At 39.4% G+C, this 27,159-nt stretch overlaps 1 protein-coding gene across 8 annotated transcripts in view; it reads right to left on the minus strand.

Annotated features, from left to right (window-relative positions):
• LOC128684174 (patched domain-containing protein 3-like) overlaps positions 1–26,931 on the minus strand; it is a 167,339-nt gene extending 140,408 nt beyond the window's left edge. For 2 of the 8 annotated variants that reach the window (XM_053770308.2, XM_053770307.2), the window contains exon 1: positions 9,068–9,569. In XM_053770308.2, coding sequence (XP_053626283.1) covers positions 9,068–9,103 — 36 coding nt within the window. In that variant the 5' untranslated portion in view covers positions 9,104–9,569. Of the gene's footprint in view, positions 1–7,342; positions 7,479–9,067; positions 9,570–9,938; positions 10,629–26,814 lie in introns of those variants that run through there. The other 6 variants (XM_070095110.1, XM_070095134.1, XM_070095120.1 and 3 more) reach the window with 6 other exon arrangements.
• Between the last annotated feature and the right edge of the window lie 228 nt (positions 26,932–27,159).

The raw sequence follows: 27,159 nt of genomic DNA on the forward strand, positions 1-27,159 counted from the left end.
TAATACACACAAACTGAAGAAGACATGCACAATTACTACTCTACTAAGAATAGAATACATGACACTTACCTTTATTGAAGATCTGGTGATGATTGATGGGATGGGAGGAGGGGGGAGAGTGGAAGTTATTGTATAGAAGGGTAATCCCCTTCCATTAGGACTTGAGGTAGCAAGTCCTTTTCTGGGGTTACTTCCCTTCTTTTAATGCCACTAGGACCAGCTTGAGAGTCACTGGACCGCTGTCACACAACAAATCCTTCCATAGAGCTCTGTACCTCCCTTTCCTTTAAGACTTTCCTAAAATGGGCCGTAACATTGTCATTGTACAGGTTGCCAACACAGCTTGCAGTAGCTGTGTCAGGGTGATTTTCATCCGTAAAGGTTTGCAGTTCAATCCATTTTGCACACATTTCCTTAGTCTCTTTTTTTCAATTCCATACTAATTCTCACCCTTTTTACCACAGGGATGGCACTAGAAGCTTTCTTGGGGTCCATGGTGACTTATTTTGCAGTTACAAGCACTAAAAACACTGGGATAATGTGAAATGTACCGAATGTATGCGTAGATGCGACTGCACTGGCTGGCTTGCAAACACTGGCGCTGAGGCCACACGTGGGATGCATCCCGGACGAATCATGTAAGGCGAGTTTTTTATTGTGAGGCGAGGCAAAATTTTTGCATTCAAATGCTTTGTATGGCGGATTTAACGTAACGCAATGCGTTCGTAAGGCAGGGGTCCACTGTACTATGCTTGTAGATACAGTGGAACCTCAAAAATCGAACGTATCACATATCGAACGTTTCAAAAATAGGACCATTTTTTCGGACAAACTGTGTCCCTATTATTGAACGCGCCCCTATTTTTGGACCGCCGGGTACAGAACCTGTCTGCTGGTCCGCTCTGTCCGCGTCCCCGCACAGGCGCCGTGAGCAGTCTAGCTTTGTTTATGCTTGAGTGAACACTAACCTGCGCTCTCATTCACGTATTTTACAATTATTTCGTTGTGTTTAGTGCTTGTGGGACTGTGAAATAAGCTGCCTTGGGCCCAAAGAAACTTGCTAGTGGTACCCCTGTGGTAAAGAAAGTGAGAAACACCACAGATGTGAAGAAGGAAATAATACAGAAGTATAAGAGTGGTGTGAGACTTGTTGAGCTTGCCAGGATGTATGGGAAAAACAAGTTGACCATCGGTTCTATCCTGTCAAAGAAAGAACAAATCAAGGAAGCTGATGTTGTGAAAGGTGTTAATATAGGGAGTGGATGAGGTGCCTTCTTCAAAGTCTAAGGAGATTTGTGCCAAGTGGAATGATGTCCAAATGTTTGTGCAGAAGTACCACCCTGAGCAAGCTGAAACAAGCCATCTTTGCAACAAGTTCAGTGACAGAACCATGTCCCATTTTAGGGAAATGTTAAAGAGGCACCAGAAACAGAGGACTGTGGACAGTTATTTTGTGAGACAGGGGTCCAGTGACTCTCAAGCTGGTCCTAGTGGCATTAAAAGACAAAGAAGGGAAGTAACCCCAGACAGGGCTTTACCTGAAGTCCTCATGGAGGAGGATTCTCCTTCCAAACACTAGCCCCAACTCCCTCTCTCCTCCTCCCTATCTTCCAGATGCCATCACCAATCTTCAATAAAGGTAAGTAAAAATGTTATTTTATATGTATTACTATACATAATTAAAAACTATAGTATTTGTTGTATGTAAAACTGTAATTAATCTCTATAAAATGTATTTTTTTTGTGAATATTTTTGGGTTTCTGGAACGGATTAATTGTATTTCCATTATTTCTTATGGGAAATATTGCTTCGAATTTCAGACTTTTTGAATTTAGAACTAGCTCCTGGAATGGATTAAGTTCGATTTTTGAGGTTCCACTGTATAATGCATATGAATACCTGTTGGTTCACAGTGGCTCTCTCTTAGACACAGACAAGCAAAGAGACGGAAAGAGACAAGCAGACAGACAAGACACAGACAGATAATCAGAGAGAGATACCAGCTCATCAAATGTCATCCCTTATCTCTGCACCCTCACTGGCACCCATCAAATGTTATAGCTTATCTCTTCTCATCTCTACACTATCTCATCTCTGCACCCTCGCTGGCACCCACCAAATGTCATCACGTATCTCATCACTGCCCTCCCGGATGTTTGTCATTGACATTTGTCTTACACATTGCTTCAAGGGAAATTTTTCCTTCTTCCTCATCCTCCTTCCATCATCTTCTGTACTCCCATGTATCCAAAACATTGCTGGGACCTATAAATACTTTGTATATATTCCTAGACAATAGTAAATGACCAAGGCAGGTGTAAATGTCCACCTGTCAATGTGTTTCTGACAATTTGAGTACAATTTCAGAACCTAATATTAGTGTCAGAATAAAGATTGGTTATGAAATGCCAAGAAATACAATAAATTGTAATTATCAGAACATAAAAATTATATAAAATATAAAAATGAGAAAAAATGGTACATCAGCAACACTTCCTCAAGCGGTCAGGTGACCATTAAGTACCAACTTTGTAGCCTCATATCTCAGTAAGTACTGACCCAATTTTTTTTTATTTTAATCCTATAACAGTTAGAAAAAATTTATGAGTATATATACGTCAAAAATGGTGGTTCTCAAGACGTATATATACGACCAAAACAGTCAAAGGGTTAAAATTGTACCACTGGTCCATTAGCTATCTTTCTTACTGTGTATATAACTGTAGTTAACTGCATCAGAAATTCTACTTAGTCTGTTTAATTCTTAAGTACATAGTCTTTCAGTATTAGGATTAGTTTGTCTGAAATGCATTGCATACTAGTGGCTTTATTTTGTGTTTAACAATGTTTTATTACATGTAAACCTACATTACATTTGCTCTGCATAAAAAGAAATAAAATTTGAATTTGAATTATCAAAATTGTTCTTGGAAAGCTGCAACAGGCATAATACAAGATACAAATACCTCTTTGATATCCTCCCATTTATGACTTAGTAAAAACTCAATGAGTATAAAAGGCCCCAAAATTTGGAACTCTGTCTGAAGTTTCCAAAGGTTAAAATAATATATTGTTCAGATTTTCGACCCAGAAAGTAAACTTTCTAGAATAACCCAATACTATCTGTGTGTCATTGGAGACTGTCCGTCTTATTCACTTTAATTTTCTGCCACAGGGTGAGGACCACAATAGCCAACTAACACCAACCTACATACTGCTAGGTGAACAGGGACAGTAAGTGTAAGAAAACAGGCAAGTTTCATCTGTGCTGGGAAGTGAACTCCCAGTCCCTCAGTGATAAACATCTACAGAGTACCACAGTCAAACATTAACCATTTTAGTGAAAAATTAGGAAATATGATAATTGATGCACATATGAACAAAGACCACTTACTGCTCACAGGAGATTTCAACATAAATCTACTACATGACCAGGACTCACAAGTAACTGAATTCACAAACACTATGAGGAACTGCTTGTTGCTACCAACAATAACAAAAGACTTACAAGAATCTCCAAGACTAGTATCTCCTTATTAGACCACATCTGGACTAACTCCATATCCTCTTTAAAATCAGGCATAATCACAGACAACACCACAGACCACTACCCAACCTTTCTCATAACCAACGTAGGTAAACTGCCCCAAGACACTACTAAAGTTACCTTCAGACTACATAACGAGACAGCTGTTAATAACTTTATAACAGCTATGAATAATGTCAACTGGCATAATGAGCTTGAAACATATACAGACATGAATGAATGTATTAATAATTTCATAAAAAAAAAAAAAAAAAAAAAAAAAAAAAAAACTACCTCTATAACAAGCATTGCCCTAAAAAAAATTAAACAGATCACAGCTAAAAGACTAAACAGTCCCTGGCTAACATCCAGCATCCTTAAATCCATTAACACAAAGCACCTATCCTTACCAACCTGATAAGAAGGTCAAAAAAATTGTACAGTGGACCCCCGGTTTACGATCAGCTCCCAATGCGACCAATTATGTAAGTGTATTAATGTAAGTGCATTTGTATGTGTATGTTTGGGGGTCTGAAATGGACTAATCTAATTCACAATATTCCTTATGGGAACAAATTCGGTCAGTACTGGCACCTGAACATACTTCTGGAATGAAATAATATCGTAAACCGGGGGTCCACTGTATTATGAAAACAGATTACATAACATACAAGGTGATATGAAAAAGACCTGGAAAACCCTATCTGAAATTCTAGGAACTAAAAAGATATCCAAAAACAAAACAACCAAATTAACAAAATCAGACAAACCCCTACTCTCACCAACTGAAACAGCAAACAGACTCAATGTTTTCTTCTCCACCACAGAAAAGAATCTAGCGAGCAAAATCCCAATGTCAAACACCCGTCCATCAGACTACCTAACGGGCACCTACCCAAATACACTATTCCTAGCCCCAACCAACCCAACAGAAGTCTTGTTCATCATTAACATCCTTAAAAACAAGGCAGGAGACATAAATAACTTACCACCTTCTATTTACAAAAAAGCTTCACAAGTACTGTCACAAATAATTGCAACACTCTTTAACAAATCCATCGAATCCTCCAACTTCCCAGCAATTCTCTAAATAACGAGGGTCACCCCGATTCACAAAGGAGGTAATTAAGCAGACTTGAATAACTATAAACCAATTTCTAACTTACCTCTGATCTCTAAAATCTTTGAAAAATTAATTCATAGACATGTATTCCTATCGTGTCTCACACAACATACTAAACCCCTGTCAGTTTGGATTCAAGAATAATAAAAGTACAAATGATACTATTATACACATGCTAGAACTAATATACACTGTTCTCAAGAAGAAAGAAGTCCCACTGGGAATCTTCACTGATTTACATAAAGCTTTTGATGCTGTCAACCATGATTTACTGCACAATAAATTAACACACTATGGTATAAGAGGGCACTCCCTTAACTACCTAAAGTCATACCTTAGTAACAGAAGCCAATATGTGTACACAAATGGAGCGAACTCTTCCACTCAACCAATCACAGTCTGTGTTCCACAAGGAAGTGTCCTTAGCCCACTCCTCTTTCTCATCTAGATCAATGACCTACCGAATGCATCACAACTACTCAAACCAATGTTATTTGCAAATGACACTACATGCGTCTTCTCTCACCCAAACCCAGTCATAGTGGCCAACGCTGTTAATGCCGAATTGCAGAAAATATCAACCTGGATGATGACTAATAAGCTTACCCTCATTACTGACAAAACCCATTTCATTCAGTTTGGAAACAGAGCTGCAAATGTTCCACCTAACATAATGCTAAAAGGATTACCCATCACAAAACTCACAGAGAAAATTCCTAGGAATCCACCATGACAGTAATCTCAAATTCCAGACACATATATAACAAATTTCCAAGAAAATCTTTAAGACAGTAGGCATACTATCAAAGATACGGCACTATGTTCCGCAATCAGCTCTCCTTGCACTGTATCATTCACTTATCTACCCTTATTTCACATACAGGATTTGTGCATGGACATCACCTAAGGCCACTAATAATCCAGCAAAAGGTTGCAGTCAGAATAACAAATTCCCACTCCTGGCAGCATACTCCACCAATATTCAAAATTCAAAAGCCTAAAACTGTTCACCATAAAGAACATCCATACTTACTCATGTGCCTACTACATACACTCAAACATAAACCCTCCACTCAAACTTCTCCTCACCAACTTTAACAGGTCACATGACCATAACATAAGACACAGATCCCTTTCTGATGTACCCCATGTCCATATCACAATGTGTAAAAACTCTATGCACATAAAGGGCCCCAAAATTTGTAATTCATTACCAGTAAATGTTAAAGTAACCCAGTCTGAGCATCAATTTAAGACTCTTCTCAAAAACCACTTACTCACCCTAAGCTAAATACTCATTATTTAACTTTACCAATCTCCCAAATACCTAAATCTTAAAACTTCAAAACGGGATGCCCAAACTTCATACATTGATTAAAACTACCTTGTAATATAAATTCCTACCCAAAACATTACTGCCTTACACCCAATTGTAGCATTCTCATACTGTAAACTACTTTCAACAACTCACACTGTTGTTTTCCCATAATATAATTTCAATATTTACTATTGAAACTATTGTAATTTGAGTAAAATTACTGTGTACTATAAATAAACAAGATGTACAACTTAAACTATGTTCTATTTCTTTAGTATTAAGCAGTTTGTAAGGCATTAAATTAAGTCTGCCTATAATGCCTAGTCATGATAGTGGCTCTCTTTGCACTATTACTCATTTTTGTAATTTCATAATTTCAATGCAATCTTGCAAGGAAATAAAAACTGAATTGAATTGAGGAATGATATCACCTGAGCCATAAGCTGTTTCTGCCAACAGCTTTACAGCTACTATTAAAAAGCATTGCCTTATCTTTATGTAATTCATGACAGCATGATATTATTGCAAATAAATTTAGATTATTTTCAATCAATATATTTACAAAATATGCAATAAGCAAAACTCCCTACAGTACACAGCATTTTGGGCAAAACTTAACCTAGTTTTAAGAACTATATAGTTTTATTTATTATTTTTAAAGTCTATACCATGGCATCAATGGAAGCTTTAAAAAAGATAATGGTTACAACATACTTCATAAAATAAAAAAAAAAATTGTTTGTCTGGTTGAAAAAGGGTGAGTAGATGTAATTTATGAACCTAAGATACAATACAAAATATTTCTCTGAAGTTTACTTCAGCAGACATGGAAGTGAGAAGTTAAGTATATAGGGCTCATTCTACGTATAATTCTTAGTACAACAGCAATCCTTGAATAAATGGAGTGAAACACATGGTACAGTATATGGAAATAGAGACAAAATAGCAGGAACAAGAAGTACAGGAAGATGAATGGATGAAAATTCAACAAGCAGGATTGAAGATGTTTGAACACAAGAATACCCATGTCTTGAATCATATTAAGGTGAGGAGGTGCTATTTAACAGTAGTTTTGAAATGGTGGAGATATAGGGAACCTTTAGAAATCATCTGGCAGTTTTCTGAATTCTGGGGCCTTTTATGCATGTTGAGTATTTACTCAGGTTGATTTATTATTATTATAATAAAAAAAATCAAGTTGTTTCATAAACAAGAGCTATCAAAATGGTATTTGTAGAGTGCATTATGCCTATGAGTTCTGTTGTAGCTTTCCAGGAAGAGTTTCAGGATTGGGTTTATATTTGTAGACTGCCCTGTATATATAGTATGCACAGTAATAAGAGTGAAACCTGAACGTTTTCACCCATTACTCACCCTCTGTTTCTGCCTTTTTTCTTTCTATTCTCACATATTGCATATGCTGCAATTCCTTCTTTCAGACATACATGCAGCTGTTATAGCTAGAATTTTCCATAGTATTATCCTTGTCCTTAACTCCCTACATCCATATCTGCAGAAACAATTTTCAGATTACTTATTCTGAATTATGTATAACTTCATAAACTAGTACATACACTCATCCTTTTATAACAAGACAATTATAATTTTTGTTTATGAATTATCTTGTATTAAACCCTTCGAAAATAAAAAATAAAACTATGTAGATTTTAAGACTAGAAGTTTTGCCCAAACTGCTGTGCAACTTATGGGCATTCTGGATGCTCAAGCCTCTAACACATACCTCTTTTACCCTTGCTATAGGTACATAAAAAGAGCATCATGCAGATTTAACCTAGGATTACTGAATACATTCAAATGGTAAATTTTTACTTTAACAGACTAATATAAATAATAATTATTATTTGTGTTGTCATAATTCATAGGTTACAGTGTATATAATAAGTGGATTTTGCAATTGATATTTTAGCTTTGTGTACAAATTCTTTAAAAAAAATGAGTTTAGTTTAATATTTACTTTGGCTACTTGATTTTTAGTAAAACAAACAACTTTCTGCAGTATACAAAATATAGTTTAAATGTAATAAAATATTGTTAAGTACAAACGAAAGTCAGGGTTCTGATATATAGACAGTTATATTTTGGGTCTATGGAGGAAACATTTGGTCAAAAGGAAACCTAGCTCAAATAAATCAAACCTAACATAATGTAATGTATTTGTTAACTCATCTAGGCTAGGCAGGCATCTTTTCTTGGCATTATCAAAATAGTTTTCTTCTTTTAGACAAAATATAAATGTCTTCCAGGGCCCCAATGGAAATAACTTCGACTTTTTGGGGGGTTATCCTAGGTAATTTAGTGTTACTATGTATGATAATTGTACTTATGTGTACCTGTACCTAAATAAACTTACACAACCAACTTATTGTTGAATTTACATATTATTATTATAATCAAAGGGAAGCACTAAACCCGTAGGATTATACAGCGCCTGGGGGGGGGAATGTGGAAGGCATTCAGGCTTAATTCGGGGAACTGGAGCACAGATCCAATTCCCTAAATCAAGAGCCCCTCACCAACATCAAGGAACCTTCCCTGAGGGGTGAATTTACATAATAACCCATATTTTTTGTCACCAGCTAAGTAAATACTGACCATTGAAACAGTACAATTTATTTCCATTAGGGTCCCTGTGTCATGGGTAATGGAAGACAATCAAGGTTTGATCCAAAGGGGAGAACAGCTCCACTTCCTTGAATCCAGAGCCCTTCACTGTCATCAGTGAACTTTCACTGAGGATATGCTCACAAACTGTGTCGGTCAAGGGGAAGTACTAAACCTGTAGGGGTCCTTTTGATGATTATCATACATTTGTAACATCACTCGTCAACTTGTCAGTGTTAATAATGATATACACAGGGATCATACTGTGACTGGAAGAGAGAGAATCGGGCTCGACCCAAGGAAGAGGTCAGGATGAATTCCTTGGATGATAGGAAGGTGCTACAAGCCGTACGGGTCATACACAACTTGGGAAGGGGATGATGCAGGGAGTCATACAGGTTCAATCCAGGGGAACCCTTCACCGGCATCAAGGAGCCTTTCTTGACGGGTATGTACGCAGACTAAATATAAACTAACCTCCACCTTGGTTGTTGACACTGTCCTGGGCCCCATGTGTCAACCATCAGCTGCCTTGTGTCCGTGTAAACTCTCTGCTCTTGGTATTTCTTCCACTAAAGGCCATTAATTAACTCTGGTCTTTTGAGTAAATATAATACTAAGGGAAGAATACTATAACCTTACAACACATGACAGCGTATATACAGAAATACAATGATCATCCAGAGCAGCGGCCCAGATACTACTTTCCTATTATTATTATTTTTAAATAAAAATTAAGCGCTAAACCTACAAACGTCATACAATCTCCTATCTATTAATCTACATTAGTCTGCAAACTCAAATGTAGTTAACCTGAATAAAGAGTTCACTGTCCCGTGTCCTTATTTTTCATTTTGACGGCTGTCTTAATTTAGGTCATTAAGGCTATATTTCACTGGGCACCAACAGTCTAGAACAATTTGATCCCAAAAATAATTATTAAAGTAAACTCTGACTGACTCTCAGTGTATAATACCGAGTAATGTGTACCTCAGTGTAAGCTGTGTTGGTAACCCGCAGCTGAAACCTTAAGATTTATTCCTGACTGTTATGCCTTTGGAGAAAGGAATAACAATAGCATCAAAAAATAAAAACAAACTTCAAACAACTAAAAAATGAAAGAAGAACAAAGAGGAGAGTGATTTCCTGTACAGTTAACATTCGTGTACTTATTATATTATAAGCTGATTTTCTTTATTCAATGTTCATGTATATAACTTAGTTCACTTTATTCCTATTGTGTTCATTTAATATCACATACCTACAAGTCCCTCCCAAGAAGCTCATTGCTAGTAATCCCTTCCTTAAATCTCTTGTTAGAGCAACTGCTCAAGAAGAAATTTCTCACCTAGCTGGTAGTAACAAGTTACCACAAGTTATATACACTGATGGATCTAAACAGGAGTCTTCTGGCAGGGCTGCATCTGCTCTTGTTGCCACCTCCCTAGTTAAGAACGATAATAAATTTGTTGAGTTAGGCATAAGAATTAACAACTGGGCGTCTACACTGCAAACTGAATTGTTTGCAATCCTAATGGCGCTAAAGCTAACCTATGACACTGAGCTTGACTATCATCATTACTGATTCTATGTCATCATTGAAGGCTCTTGGCTCATATAATGACTCCAACAACATGCTCATTGGGGAAGCCAGGTATAGATACTCAAAAATTAGGGACAAAGGAATTAATGTACAATTGCTATGGATCCCATCACACATTGGATTACTCCTTCATGATAAAGTTGATATGTTAGCCAAGAAGAGTATCCAGAAGGAGAATGTAGAATATAACTTTGGTATATCTGTGTCTAGCATTAGGAATAATATTAGGAGAGAAGTAAATAATGAAAATGATTGTTATAGGAATGCAGTTAGAAGCCTGAGTAGATCTATAACCCACTATGATAACATGAACGTAGATAAGTATATTTATGGAGCTACTTGCAATGTGAACAGACTGACTGATGTTGTAGTGGCCAGGCTTAGGCTTGGTTACAAGTACTTCTGGCAGTTTGGGAGACACACAGGTGATGATCAAACTAAATGTAAATTATGTGATCAGGCATATGGTCACTCTCTTGAACACTATGTGCTTAATTGTCCACTTATTGAGCTTATTGAGGAATACAGAGACAGACAGTATAATAACCTATGTGACATGTCAAGATATCTTATTAATGAAAATAAGATACCAGATATACTAAGCAAATTTCCTAAATTTGCTTGTAACAGATAAGTGAACTATAGATATGTAGATATAAATCCATATGTATTCCTGTTAACCCTTTGGGGCCTAGTTCCTAGGCCATTTGTGTATCCACATGCTCTCGCGCTACCGTCCACAGGATGGATATGGGGTGCACAATAAACTAGCCACTTCGGTGGCAAAATCTAAAACCAAATCTACCTCTTTTTATTGTAATTGATTTTCACGCAGCTGAGTTACCCATCTAACTGTAAACTTTGCCTAATGGACAATTGTCACACCGTGGGTCATTACTGGAATGAGATAAAATTAGCGAATTCGGAGACTACTCAGTAAAGTTAAAGAAATGTCAAAGTATTTTATCCGCAGTGGTATATTACCAACCTTTATGGAAAAATACCCTGACTTTGCCCACTGTAAATAACGCATAATCACCTTTGTATGTGCGCGCGTGTGTACTCACCTATTTGTGGTTGCAGGGGTCGATTCTTAGCTCCTGGCCCCGTGTGTGTGTACTCACCTAGTTGTACTCACCTAGTTGAGGTTGCAGGGGTCGGGTCTAAGCTCCTGGCCCCGCCTCTTCACTGGTGTGTGTGTGTGTGTGTGTGTGCTCACCTAGTTGAGGTTGCAGGGGTCGAGTTCTAGCTCCTGTGTGTGTGTGTGTGTGTGTGTGTGTGTGTGTGTGTGTGTGTACTCACCTATTTGTACTCACCTATTTGTGGTTGCAGGGGTCGAGTCCTAGCTCCTGGCCCCGCCTCTTCACCGGTTGCTACTAGGCCCTCTCTCTCCCCGCTCCATGAGCTTTATCAAACCTCGTCTTAAAACTGTGTATGGTTCCTGTCTCCACTACGTCATTTTCTAGGCTATTCCACTGTCTTACAACTCTATGACTGAAGAAATACTTCCTACTATCTCTCTGACTAATTTGTGTCTTCAACTTCCAATTGTGGCCTCTTGTTTCTGTGTCCCCTCCCTGGAACATCCTGTCTTTGTCCACCTTGTCTATTCCACGCAGTATTTTATATGTCGTTATCATGTCTCCCCTGACCCTCCTGTCCTCCAGTGTCGTCAGGCCGATTTCCCTTAATATTTCTTCATAGGACATTCCCCTTAGCTCTGGAACTAACCTTGTCGCAAACCTTTGTACTTTCTCTAGTTTCTTGACGTGCTTTATCAAGTGCGGGTTCCAAACAGGTGCTGCATACTCCAGTATGGGCCTGACATACACGGTGTACAGTGTCTTGAATGATTCCTTACTAAGGTATCGGAATGCTGTTCTCAGGTTTGCCAGGCGCCCATATGCTGCAGCAGTTATCTGATTGATGTGTGCTTCCGGAGACATGCTCGGCGTTATACTCACCCCAAGATCTTTCTCCTTGAGTGAGGTTTGCAGTCTTTGGCCACCTAGCCTATACTCTGTCTGTGGTCTTCTGTGCCCTTCCCCTATCTTCATGACTTTGCATTTGGCAGGATTAAATTCGAGAAGCCATTTGCTGGACCAGGTGTCCAGTCTGTCCAGGTCTCTTTGAAGTCCTGCCTGGTCCTCATCAGATTTAATTCTCCTCATTAACTTCACATCATCTGCAAACAAGGACACTTGTTCATTACCACTAAGTTAGTTTAGCTAGCTATCAGAACTTTACGTCCAGTCCCTCGACCCCTTATGTGCTTCTGTAATAATCTTGAAGACCGCACACAGTATTGGTATGCATACCTGGAGTTTACCTGGAGAGAGTTCCGGGGGTCAACGCCCCCGCGGCCCGGTCTGTGACCAGGCCTCCTGGTGGATCAGAGCCTGATCAACCAGGCTGTTGCTGCTGGCTGCACGTAAACCAACGTACGAGCCACAGCCCGGCTGATCCGGAACTGACTTTAGGTACTTGTCCAGTGCCAGCTTGAAGACTGCCAGGGGTCTGTTGGTAATCCCCCTTATGTGTGCTGGGAGGCAGTTGAACAGTCTCGGGCCCCTGACACTTATTGTATGGTCTCTTAACGTGCTAGTGACACCCCTGCTTTTCATTGGGGGGATGGTGCATCGTCTGCCAAGTCTTTTGCTTTCGTAGTGAGTGATTTTCGTGTGCAAGTTCGGTACTAGTCCCTCTAGGATTTTCCAGGTGTATATAATCATGTATCTCTCCCTCCTGCGTTCCAGGGAATACAGGTTTAGGAACCTCAAGCGCTCCCAATAATTGAGGTGTTTTATCTCCGTTATGCGCGCCGTGAAAGTTATCTGTACATTTTCTAGGTCGGCAATTTCACCTGCCTTGAAAGGCGATGTTAGTGTGCAGCAATATTCCAGCCTAGATAGAACAAGTGACCTGAAGAGTGTCATCATGGGCTTGGCCTCCCTAGTTTTGAAGGTTCTCATTATCCATCCTGTCATTTTTCTAGCAGATGCGATTGATACAATGTTATGGTCCTTGAAGGTGAGATCCTCCGACATGATCACTCCCAGGTCTTTGACGTTGGTGTTTCGCTCTATTTTGTGGCCAGAATTTGTTTTGTACTCTGATGAAGATTTAATTTCCTCATGTTTACCATATCTGAGTAATTGAAATTTCTCATCGTTGAACTTCATATTGTTTTCTGCAGCCCACTGAAAGATTTGGTTGATGTCCGCCTGGAGCTTTGCAGTGTCTGCAATGGAAGACACTGTCATGCAGATTCGGGTGTCATCTGCAAAGGAAGACACGGTGCTGTGGCTGACATCCTTGTCTATGTCGGATATGAGGATGAGGAACAAGATGGGAGCGAGTACTGTGCCTTGTGGAACAGAGCTTTTCACCGTAGCTGCCTCGGACTTTACTCTGTTGACGACTACTCTCTGTGTTCTGTTAGTGAGGAAATTATAGATCCATCGACCGACTTTTCCTGTTATTGTGTGCATAATAAAACTATTAAGCTAAAAACTAATTATAGCTAAGTCACTTTGTCTGACTGGGTTAGCCTAGGCAATTTACACTTAAACATGTATAACTGTACTCATGTGTGCCTTATCTAAATAAAATTAGTAAGACTCATTAAATCGTAATAACACGATTGCAAACAAATCACGGAACGGGTAGGACTTAACCCCATGGCAAGTGAGGTTTAGGACTTAGGTTAGGTTAGGTAAGGTTCGTCAGGAAACAAAAGTGTTTCCTGACGCGGGTCTCAGTCAGATGACCCCCCCGTTGGAGCTTTTGGTCATCTGACCGAGGCCTTTCCTTGGTTTACCGGTCCACCCCTTTAAAAATTATGGTCATAGTTATAACCATTTATAAAAATTAGGACTCACTTGATATGGGTTCAAACCCAACCCGTTCCGTAATTTATTTACTCACTAAGATATAACAAGGACCCCAATGGAAATTAAGTCACTTCGTCTGACCGTTTTGGGTTATCCTAGGTAATGTACTCAAATGTTAATGTGTGTGATAACTGTAATCACGCAAATTTATGCAACTGTGCTTATGTGTAACTGTACCAAACTAAATTTACTTACAGAAGATTTTTTCTGTTCGGATTATTGACCCTAAGGGTTAGTAACCCAGGATAACCCAATAACAGTCATTAGTGTCTGGCCTATTCCCACACCACCTGGCTAGAATTCAGGTATGTATACCTCCTTTTTACTAGGTGAACAATGGCAGAAGGTGTACGGAAACACGCCCAACGTTTCCACTCGTCCAGGGATCTAACCACAGTAAGTTTAAGTTCAATTTTTGGATTATAATTTTTTATATAGTAATTGTGGAAAATAATGTATATATTTTCCAGAAATACAGTAGTTATATGTAAATAGATGGCCATACTGTATTTAATAAAAACTGTTACAAAAAAATGGGAAACTGCGCCCGCACAGAGGAGACTCGCCATTGTTGTTTGAATGGAGTAACAGACGTTAGTTAATAATGTGAAGAATTTTCGTGCTCTAGAGGTAAAATTGGGTTGACACCTCTCAAATAGGAGCCGAAATTGTTGGATGTGCATTCCTGCATAACTTGAGATATCAAGCGACTGGACAAGACAGCTCCAGGAACCTCAGATAAGTCTGTTATGTTTAACTCTGGCCAGTGTTATTTCATGTATAGACAGTGAGATTTTCTGAGTATGATACACATTAATCTCCAGTCAAATTGGTGAGTGATATTAAGATATTCTCCTTCTGTTATGTATATGTGTATATATATAATCATTTATTATTTTTAATATACAGTCCACAAATTTATATATTTACCAGAATTCCTGGTGATGTATATTTCATTTGTAATTAATAGGTCTAGAGCAACTTGTGGATATGACAGTGGTAGGTATTGAAGGGGGACATTTTTTGTGACCTAGGTGTCCCAAATTCCTACTTGTCTATGTAACTCTGATAAATAATAATTATCTTTGTTATTTACTGGTATGTACATTATGAGTTACATACAGATAAATGCAATTTTCCACAGTAATATAAGCTATGACAGTCAGTGACTTATTTCCATTGGTGTCCTTCAGTTGTGAGTTAGGCGGCCACATAGACTAAAAAAAAAACTTTATAGTGATATGCTACAGGATACTTTCGCATTTCTTGACCATTTGTGAGCCAGCTGTCTGTGACTGAATTAATTTTACTGCATTCCAGTCCTGGACCCATTATATGCCTCTATAATCTGACTACAGCCCACAGGATGGGAATGGAGTGTATAACAAAAATAGTGAACTTGTATAAAGTGGAGTAGAATGTACAATTGATATTGGCGTAATTAACATGTATAAACTAAATACTCTATAAAAAAAAAAGCCCCTTGTTATGCAGAGCATGACTCAAGAAATCGTAATGACACGATTGCAAACAAACCATACCCCCGGCCGGGATTGAACCCGCGGTCATAGAGTCTCATAACTCCAGCCCGTCGCGTTAGCCACTAGACCAGCTAGCCACAATAAGATTCATCCAACTAGGTATATTTCTACACCATAGGAAGGTTAGCACAGGCACCACTGTGACCACAAATGCAAGTTTTTACAGACGAATCTCCAGCTAGCGTGGCCGTGACGAACTCTAGCTCAAGTCCCTTCACTGCCGTCAACATGACTCAAGAAATCGTAATGACACAGTGGTGCCTGTGCTAACCTTCCTATGGTGTAGAAATATACCTAGTTGGATGAATCTTATTGTGGCTAGCTGGTCTAGTGGCTAACGCGACGGGCTGGAGTTTTGAGACTCTATGACCACGGGTTCAATCCCGGCCGGGGGTATGGTTTGTTTGCAATCGTGTCATTAAAATTTCTTGAGTCATGTTGACGGCAGTGAAGGGACTTGAGCTAGAGTTCGTCACAGCCACGCTAGCTGGAGATTCGTCTGTAAAAACTTGCATTTGTGGTCACAGTGGTGCCTGTGCCAACCTTCCTATGGTGTAGAAATATACCTAGTTGGATGAATATTATTGTGGCTAGCTGGTCTAGTGGCTAACGCGACGGGCTGGAGTTTTGAGACTATGACCGCGGGTTCAATCCCGGCCGGGGGTATGGTTTGTTATGCAGAGCATCATAGGGCTGCCCTCGCCATAGGGCTGCCCCCACCACTGGCCTGTAAACGGTACTCAACTTGAGACTCCGATACTCCGGAAGGCACCGACGTGTCACCATATATGATTATTACTCATATCAGGACATAATTCCTGGCGGGTGTTTAACGTTACGTACGGAGAAAATCAGGTTTGATCCAAAGGAGGGAAGGGCATCAAAAGACGTTAATCGGCTTCAAGGAACCTCCCTGGAGAGGAATGATGAGAATAATACATGATGAAGTAGGTGTCATGTGCTCACCAGCAGTGAGTCAAGGGTCACATGGTCAGCATAAAGCCCTTGTCACCAGCAGTGAGTCATGAACACACAGCACCAACGTATGACACATATTTTAAATTAAATCATATTCAGTTTTTTCTTTGCATAATATACAATGTATGATTTACATGCTATAAAATATTGTTAAGTACAAAGAAAGCCACTAACATGCTCAGCATCCCGATATTTATATATAAACAGTTGCAATAGACATAGGTAAGGGGACAATGCAGGCATTATGCAAATAATATGCAGATAACAATACTACCTGCATTTCAGGCAAGTCCAAAACTAGTAAAAAAAATTACATTTAGAATGCTCAACGAGTTAAAATTTGGTGAATGAGTAGGGTAAAGTGTATTTGTATGTAAATAAGGGAATGTAACAGTTAATCTACAAAAAAATTTTTTCCTACAATGCATTAATAAGTACTTTATAAAAAATTCAGTTACATTTAACAAATGGAAGCCGAGGATGGAACAGACATGATACCATCATGATACCACCGGTGGCCTGGTGGCTAAAGCTCCCGCTTCACACACGGAGGGCCCGGGTTCGATTCCCGGCGGGTGGAAACATTTCGACACGTTTCCTTACACCTATTGTCCTGTTCACCTAGCAGCAAATAGGTACCTGGGTGTTAGTCGACTGGTGTGGGTCGCATCCTGGGGGACAAGATTAAGGACCCCAATGGAAATAAGTTAGACAGTCCTCGATGCCGCACTGACTTTCTTGGGTTATCCTGGGTGGCTAACCCTCCGGGGTTAAAAATCCGAACGAAATCTTATCTTATCTTACACTGCAGCACCTAAGATAACAAAATCAAACAGTGTAATTCTTCATTGGCCATTAAAATTCAAAACAAAGAATCCTTTAAATTACTATATACTGCACACTTATAATAAAAAGAAGCGCTAAACCAACAAGGGTCTTACCTCACAAAAGTTCTAATAGTATTAGTAGTAGTAATACTGGTAGCATATTCGTGAAAAAATACTTAATGCCCATAATAATTAGTATTATATAGAATTAGTATTATACAGTCACAAAAAGTGTTAGCCTATTAAGTCACTGGGTTCTACTCATTTTAATGGAGCACCAACATTCAGTCCCTTGTTCTTGTTTAATGGTGTCGAAACTTGAGATTACAGCAGTTTCTTTTCATTTATATCAGTCTTCCGCCTTTCTGAATAACTTGATGCTATCATAAACTATGAAGTGGGCGCGTTTTTTGTGGTAGATTACAAGTGTTTTCTATCTGCCAACCACTTCAAAGCTACTGTTAAAAAGCACCTCCTCAACTTAATGCGATCCTGATGACAATTTATTATGCAAAATATATCTTGAAATCCTGTTTTTCATCCAATATTGTCCCAGTTCTTGCTCCATATTTCCTTCCTTACTAAAGGCATATATTATGTAACATTGAATTAATTTTACTCTGAACATTATTAATGTCTTATACATATAAAATACCATCTCATCAAATTCTGTAATAATACAGGTAATTAGATTCACTCTGATGGTAATTTTTATCAGAATTTTATTTTGAAGTAACGGTTAGGTTTGATAAGGTTTGTCAGGAAATAGGACAAGTGTTTCCTGACGAGTCTTAGTCATATGAAAAGGCGATAAATGACATGCCCATGCACTCTGCCCCAGGCCCAGACTCGTGGAACTCCGTGTTCATCAAGAACTGCAAGAAACCCTTATCACGTGCTTTTAACATCCTGTGGAAAGGGAGCATGGACTCAGGGCCCGCCCCACAGTTACTAAAAACATAACACATAGCCCTACTCCACAAAGGGTGCAGTAAAGCAATAGAAAAGAACTACAAACCGAGAGCGCTAACGTCCCATATCAAATTTCATATTTATTTCTCTGCAAGTAGTACATTGAGATTATGTATTTACAATAATGGGTTGCAGTGTAAAGAGAGCCTCTATATGCCTAGGCATTATGGGCCGACTTAATTTAATGGCTCACTGACTACTTAACACTAAAGAAATTTATCATAGTTGTACAGTAGTTCTATTAATTATAAGTGAATCTAATTTATACGAACAAGGATATATTCATATATTCAAAAATGTTTTTTATGAAACATGATTCGAGAGTAGTTTCAAGTAGTTAATAGTTTACGGTATGAGAATAATACAATTTGGTGAAGGGCAGTACTGCTTGTGGTAGGTATGTATACTTCTATGTGGTAATTTGTCAATATATGAACTTGGTCGTCTAGTCTTGATGTTTTAAGATTTAGGCAATTGATAGATTTATTGGTAATGTTAAATATCGAGTATTGAGTCTAGGGTTATTAAGTGGCTTTTGAGAAGAGCCTTAAATTTATTTTCAGACCGGGTTACTTTAATATTTTCTGGTAATGAATTCCAAATTTTGGGGCCCTTTATATGCATAGAGTTTTTACAGTGTGATATGGACACAGGGTACATCAAAAAGAGATGTGTCTTGTGTTATGGTCGTGTGTCTTGTTAAGGTTGGCAAGACGTTTGAGTGGAAGGTTTATGTTTGCGTGTATTGTTTTATGTATGTAGTAGGCACATGAATAAGTATGGATGTTCTTAATGGTGAGCAGATTTAGACTTTTGAATATTGGTGGAGTGTGCTGTCGGGAGTGGGAATTTATCATTCTGACTGCTGCCTTTTGCTGGGTTATTAGTGGTCTTAGGTGATTTAATGTTGTTGATCCCCATGCACAAATTCCATAGGTGAGATAAGGGTAGACGAGTGAATGATACAGAGCAAGGAGAGCTGATTGTGGAACACAGTATCGTATCTTTGATAGTATGCCTACAGTCTTAGAGATTTTCTTGGTGATTTGTTGCGTGTGTATCTGGAACTTGAGGCTACTGTCAAGGTGGATTCCTAGGAATTTTCCCTCCGCGAGTCTAGTGACGAATGATCCATTTAGTATTATGTTAAGTGGAACATTTGCAGCTTTGTTTCCAAACTGAATGAAGTAGGTTTTGTCAGTATTCATCATACAAATCTTGTTAAGGGTTCTAAGATGCAAGATCACCACCCTTCTAGATACCCATCAGTTACACAACCCTGGGCATGGGTTTAGAGCAGGTCGCTCCTGTCTGTCCCAACTACTGGACCACTACAAGGTCCTGGATGCTCTAGAAGACAAACAATGCAAATGTAATATACAAAGACTTTCCAAAAGCCTTTGACAAGTGTGACCATGGTGTAATATCGCACAAAATGCGTGATAAAGGAATAACAGGAAAAGTCGGTAGATGGATCTATAATTTCCTAACAAATAGAACACAAAGGGTAGTAGTCAACAGAGTAAAGTCTGATGCGGCTACGGTGAAAAGCTGTTCCACAAGGCACAATACTCGCCCCCATCTTGTTCCTCGTCCTCATATTGGACATAGGGATGTAAGCCACAGCGCCTTGTCTACCCTTGCATGACAGTGTCCCCTATTGAAGACACTGCAAAACTCCAGGCGGACATAAACCAAATCTTTAAATGGACTGCAGAAAACAATATGAAGTTCAATGAGAAATTCCAATTACTCCGATATGGAAAACGTGAGGAAATTAAAATTTCATCGGAGTATAAAACAAATTCCAACCACACAATAGAGCGAAAAACTAATGTCAAAGACCTGGGAGTGATCATGTCAGAGGATCTAACCTTCAAGGACCATAACATTGTATCAATCGCATCTGCTAGAAAAATGACAGGATGGATAATGAGAACCTTCAAAACTAGGGATGCCAAGCCCATGATGACACTCTTCGGGTCTCTTGTTCTATCTTGGCTGGAATATTGCTGCACACTAACAGCACCTTTCAAGGCAAGTGAAATTGCTGACCTAGAAAATATACAGAGATCCTTCACGGCACGCATAACTGCGATAAACCACCTCAGTTACTGAGAACGCTTGAGGTTCCTAAACCTGTACTCCCTAGAATGCAGGAGGGAGCGATACACGATTTTATACATCTGGAAAATCCTAGAAGGACTAGTACCTTGCACACGAAAATCACTCCCTACGAAAGCAAAAGACTCGGCAGACGGTGCAACATCCCCCCAATGAAAAGCAAGGGTGCCACTAGCACGATAAGAGACAACACAGTAAGTGTCAGGGGCCGAAGATTGTTCAACTGCCTCCCAGCATACATCAGGGGGATTACCAATAGACCCCTGGCTGTCTTCAAGCAGGCTCCAGACAGGCACCTGAAGTCAGTACCTGACCAGCCGCGTTGTGTACGTTGGATTACGTGCGGCTAGCAGTAACAGCCTAGTTGATCAGGCCCTGATCCACCATGAGGCCTGGTCACAGACTGAGCCGCGGGGGCGTTGACCCCTGGAACTCTCGAGGTATAGTCAGGTATGATGACCCGCAGCTGGAGCTTTTGGTCGTCTGACCAAGGCCTTTCACTGGCTTACCCCTCCACCCTCTTTTAAAAATTATGGTTACGATTATAACCAATTTTTTTAAGTAACGGAATAATTCCATCAGTGAAATCTAAGTGTTGTCATTCCCATGTACCTTCCTATTATTTTATATGCTTCATATACATTTGTTTCATATTCATGTAATCTACTTTACTATGAAAATCATTAATGTCTTGTATACATTATGTAAAATAGTATAGTCCTTCTAGATATAAGTTAGGTTTTAGCTTGCCCGAAATGTTCTGCATAACTAAGGGGCTTTCCATGTGAGTGATGTAATGCCTTCCAATTTTGTACAAGCGATGTATCATGCTGAAATAAATTGATTGACCGATTGATTCCTTTTGCGTTCACTGAGGTAGAGGTGAGCTGAGCTTATAGAATACAGGGATATCTTTCTCGGATCAACGCAACGACCCAAATACATCTTGATAAGTAGAGGCTTCTCCGTGTATGACGAAACACTGTATAATACATTGTACCAAGGAAAATAAACTACTCTTCTTGGATCGAATCACATTGGCCCCTATTCCTCTGGAGCTGTATAACCCCTAAGGCTTAGCGCTTCCCCATGAATAAAATAATATTTAGATCTTCGAATGGGGATCTTTAAGTGGTTGCTTTATTTTTCCTCCTTTTCCTTTTTTTTTCTTCCTTCAGTTTTCCGTTTTAATTTCGCTCAGAACTCGAGAAGGCCCCCAATGGAAATTAAAGGACCCCAATGGAAGTAAGTTACTCTAGGTCTGACTTTTCTGGGTTATCCCAGGTACTCTACACATATGCTGCTATGTATGATAATTCTATGTAACTGTATTTGTGTATACCTGAATAAACTTACTAATCTGATCGGCTTCATATTTTTGTCCCCAGGATGCGACCTGCACCAGTCGACTAACACCCAGGTACCTATTTTACTGCTAGGTGAACATGGACAGCAGGTGTCTTAAGGAAACACGTCCTAATGTTTCCACCCGTACTGGGATCGAACCACGTGTGAGCTGAGTGCACTAGCAGTCGAGCTACGGGAATGGCTCAGATAATTTGCAAAATTCTCAGAGCCTTAGCTTCAAAAAAAAAAAAAAAAAAAAATTGACTCCTAATTCGACGACGGCGTAAATTTAACTACGATAGACTTACATATTTTCAGAACACTCAAAAAATATATTTCTCTAAAAATTTTCCTTTATAACTCGAGATTGCCTTATTCAACCAGCTTAAAATTTCCAATGTTGTACTGTATTTAGGGCAAGATTCATGGAACTATTTACATGCATGGGTGCCCTATGGACATTTTTGTTTTGTGTGATACATGGTAAGCATCTTCTGATCGACTTCAAGATTTCAAGCCTCGTGTGTCCTGCTTAGAAAGGGGCTCGTATATGTAATGAAGTGTGCAGGTGCCATTCTGCCACTTACAATCTTGAAACTGTATAGTATTATTTTACATTATTGCATTATATTGTTTTGACGCTGATGCGGGCTCTTTATCCTTCCCTTCCATGGATCGAATCTGTCTCCTATTTTACAGGCGCTATATGACATACGGGTTTAGTGCTTTCCCTTGGTTTAAAAAAATGTGAACAGCATCAGTCTTTAATATTAGGGCTGATTCATTTTATAAAATGGATAAAAAATTACTTGGCTTTAAGTTGTGTAGGCGCACATTTTGTTGGATTGTGAATAACAAAAAGGCACAACAATACACAAATAATAATAATAATAATAATAATAATAATAATAATAATAATAATAATAATAATATATTTATTTACTACAAGTACATGTACAAGGTATACAGGTCTAGCTGACATCAATGACATACTACTATATAGAAAGTTGCTTGTTATGCAGAGCATATCGGGCAAATTAGGTCAGTTTTATCCCAGGATGCGACCCACACTAGTCGACTAACACCCAGGTACCCATTTTTATATTGATGGGTGAACATAGACAACAGGTGCAAAGTAACAACGCCCAATGTTTCTACCCTCTCTGGGAATCGAACCCGGAATCGCCGTGTGAAGCGAGAGGAGTATATATAGGCCAGCAGACAGGGACGGGACAAGAGAGGTAGTAGGAAAGGAAGAGATGGTAGTAGTAGTAGTAGTAGAGTCCACTACTACTACCTCTCTTGTCCAAGTAGGACTGAAACGTCGTCGTAAGCTCCTCTCTCATATGTGCTGGTTATTTGTGTGTGCTGGATTGTGTGCAATAACTGGAGAATGCCTCTTATGGTCGGCTTTACTTATAATAATAATAATAATAATAATAATAATAATAATAATAATAATAATAATATTATTATTATTATTATTATTATTATTATTATTTATTTATTTCTACAAGCATATGATACAACCTAGCTGACAACAATGACATATTATATAGAAAGTACCTTCTTCTGTATAATACCTCCTCCCATGGGAGACTTAAGTCTCGAGACACTCCCCAGATAGGGAGCCAAGGCCGGGTCACCACTACTTGGAAAAGACCCGGGCCGGGAGAATACCGGCGAATAAAAAAAAAAAAAAAAAAAAAAAATATTTCGAGCCAATCAGGTTAATTTTGTTAGGCGGGATGGGACATACACAGATGATAGCCAAGAAATGAGAGATACTAAAGTCCCAGTATGACTCAGTGTTCAGCGAGCCACTGCCCAGACTAAAGGTCGACAATCCAAATGAATTCTTTATGAACGAAACCAAAAATTTGGTCATCCCAAAAATCTCGGATATTATTCTAATTCCATAAGACTTTGAAGAGGTAATTAATAACATGCCCATGCACTCTGCCCCATGCCCAGACTCGTGGAACTCCGTGTTCATCAAGAATTGCAAGAAACCCTTATCGCGTGCCTTCAGCATTTTATGGAGAGGGAGTATGGACACAAGGGTCATCTCACACACACTAAAAACAACAGACATAGCCCCACTCCACAAGTGTGGCAGTAAAGCAATTGCAAAAACAACAGACCAATAACACTAACATCCCATATCATAAAAATCTTTGAGTGGGTTCTAAGAAGCAAGATCGCAAGCCACCTAGATACCCATCAATTACACAACCCAGGGCAACACGGGTTTAGAGCAGGTCACTCCAGCCTGTCCCAGCTACTGGACCACTATGACAAGGTCCTGGATGCTGTAGAGGATAAACAAAATACAGATGTAGTATACACAGACTTTGCAAAAGCTTTCGACAAGTGTGACCAGGTGTAACAGCACACAAAATGCGTGATCAAGGAATAACGGGAAAAGTTGGTAGATGGATCTACAACTTCCTGACAAACAGAACACAAAGAGTAATAGTAAACAGGGTAAGTCTGAGGCAGCCACGGTAAAAAGCTCTGTTCCACAAGGCACAGTACTCGCTCCCATTCTATTCCTCATCCTCATTTCTGACATAGAGATGTAAGCCATAGCTCCGTGTCTTCCTTTGCGGATGACACCCGGATTACCATGGCAGTGACCTCCATCGAAGACACCACGAGACTAAGCGGATATCAACCAAATCTTCGAATGGTCCACTCAAAACAATATGAAGTTCAACGAGAAATTGCAACTACTCAGATATGGGAAACTTAAGAAATTAAAAATGTGTCAGGGTATGCAACAAATTCTAACCATACAATAGAGCGGAAAAGTAATGTGAAGGACCTGGGAGTGATAATGTCAGAGGATCTCGCATTGAAAGACCACAACAATGTATCTACCTCATTTGCTAGGAAAATGATAAGATGGATAATGAGAACCTCCAAAACTAGGGACGCCAAGCCCATGATGATTCTCTTCAAATCGCTTGTGCTCTCTAGGCTGGAATACTGCTGTACACTAACGGCCCCCTTCAAAGCTGGCGACATTGCAGACCTGGAGAGTACAAAGAACTTTCACGGCACACAAGTACGATACGGCACCTAAACTACTGGGAACGGTTGAAGGTCCTTGATCTGTACTCCCTCGAACACAGGCGAGAGAGATACACGATAATATACACTTGGAAGGTCCTGGAGAAATTGGTACCAAACCTGCACACGAAAATCACTCCCTCTGAAAGCAAAAGACTTGGCAGGAGATGCAACATTCCCCCGATGAAAAGCAGGGGCGCCACGAGTACACTGAGAGACAACACAATAAGTGTCCGGGGCACAAGACTGTTCAATTGCCTCCCAGCATACATAATGGGGATTACCAATAGACCCCTGGCTGTCTTCAAGAAGGCACTGGACAGGCACCTACAGTCAGTACCTGTCCAACCGGGCTGTGGTTCGTACGTCAGCTTGCGTGCGGCCAACAGTAACAGCCTGGTTGATCAGACTCTGATCCACCATGAGGCCTAGTCTCAGACCGGGCCGTGGGGGCGTTGATCCCCGACACCCTCTCCAGGTAAACTCCAGGTAAGATGGGACCCACACCACTCGGCTTACACTCGGGTACCTATTTTCTGCTAGGTGAACAGTGACAGCAGATGTCTTAAGGAAACACGCCCTATGTTTCCCCCTGTACCGGGAACCGAACCACGGACCTAAATTGCCCTTAGCACAATTGCTAGCGCACTCAGCTCACACACTGAAGTCAGTGGTTCGATCCCCGGTACGAGTGGAAACATTAGGACGTGTTTCCTTAAGACACCTTTCTGTCCCCGTTCACCTATCAGTAAAATAGGTACCTAGGTGTTAGTCGACTGGCGTGGGTCGCATCCTGAGGACAAAATTGACCTAATTTGCGCGAAATACTCTGCATAACAAAGGGCTTTCTATACAGTATGTCACTGATGTCAGCTAGGACTGTAAACCTTGTACCCCTCCAGGGAGGTTCCTTGACGCTGGTGAGGGGCTCTTAATCTAGGGAATTGGATCTGTGCTCCAGTTCCCTGAATTAAATCTGAATACCTTCCATTCCCCCCCGGTCCCACATGCGCTGTATAATCTTATGGGTTTAGCGTTACCCCCCCCCCCATGATTATAATAATAATAGTAATGTATATCTTGTACTTGTTCAAATAATACTTATCATTATTGTGTGAGCTGAGTGCTCTACCAACCGAGTTTTAACATGACAATTTCATTAATCAAATTAGTTTCTGTAAAATAACTGGAATGTCTCTTCTGATCAGAAATAATTCAGTTTGACTTTATTGGGTTATCCTAGGTTAAACCTACATAATGCTCATTTAACAAAACTTACTTAATTACTTACATAAACCTAAATCACTGGTAAATTTTATTTCGAGAAAAGTTTGGACTTCGGCCTGTATTGGTACCAATTTGCCTTATTTATGGAAACAAAAACGAAAATTTTAAATGTTTATTTTCATGGTATAATTTTTGTCTCAATTACTTCCATCCTTCAATGTTGATGACTTAATAATGTCTCTTCAGTTTGGTTTCATAACCGATGTTTTTTTAGTGGAAAGTCTGAATTAATTTAGGGCTGTGTACGTCCTAATTTGCCATTTTTTTTTAAATTGGAATATTAGTGTCCATGTGATAACTTGTGAATACCAATATGATTCACTTCGAACCTTAAAACTCTAATACATAACTGCAATAGAAACTTATAATGCAGTAATATTTTATGATGTAACCCGAGGTGCAGCATCATCCTGGGGTAATAATGTGGATGTCTTCCTTGGATCACACACTAGCAAACTCATCTAGTTTTAAGAGACACACTGTTATTAGCCAAGTTTAACAATACATATTTTACAAAAAAAGTAAGAATCCTACTCATAGTCTCCATTCTCCAGAAAATCCAATATTCTCACAATACCTTAGTGTGGAAGTAGTGGTCAGCAGGACATGATGACGTACTCTCCCCCGTGATGACACAAGCTACACTGAACCCTGAGTCTGTTCCATCATGTCTCCCGTCACACAACTAATTGAATTGTCCTTTACACTGTAACTTGATCCATACTAGCTGCAGCCCGGCCCGTGGCTGCATCAACCCAGCCTCCACATTTGCTTCCTTTAATACAGTTTAATGGCTTTTTATCCGGTGTGTGATAATAATAATACTTGAAATGTGATGTAAACCTAGCTTCTCTCCGCGCTGCCAGACGTCACATACCCGTCTTATTTAATTTTATGATGGTTAAGTAATTATACGGACATA

This window comes from Cherax quadricarinatus, chromosome 4 (assembly GCF_038502225.1).
Source record: "Cherax quadricarinatus isolate ZL_2023a chromosome 4, ASM3850222v1, whole genome shotgun sequence".
Classification (NCBI taxonomy): Eukaryota; Metazoa; Arthropoda; class Malacostraca; order Decapoda; family Parastacidae; genus Cherax; species Cherax quadricarinatus.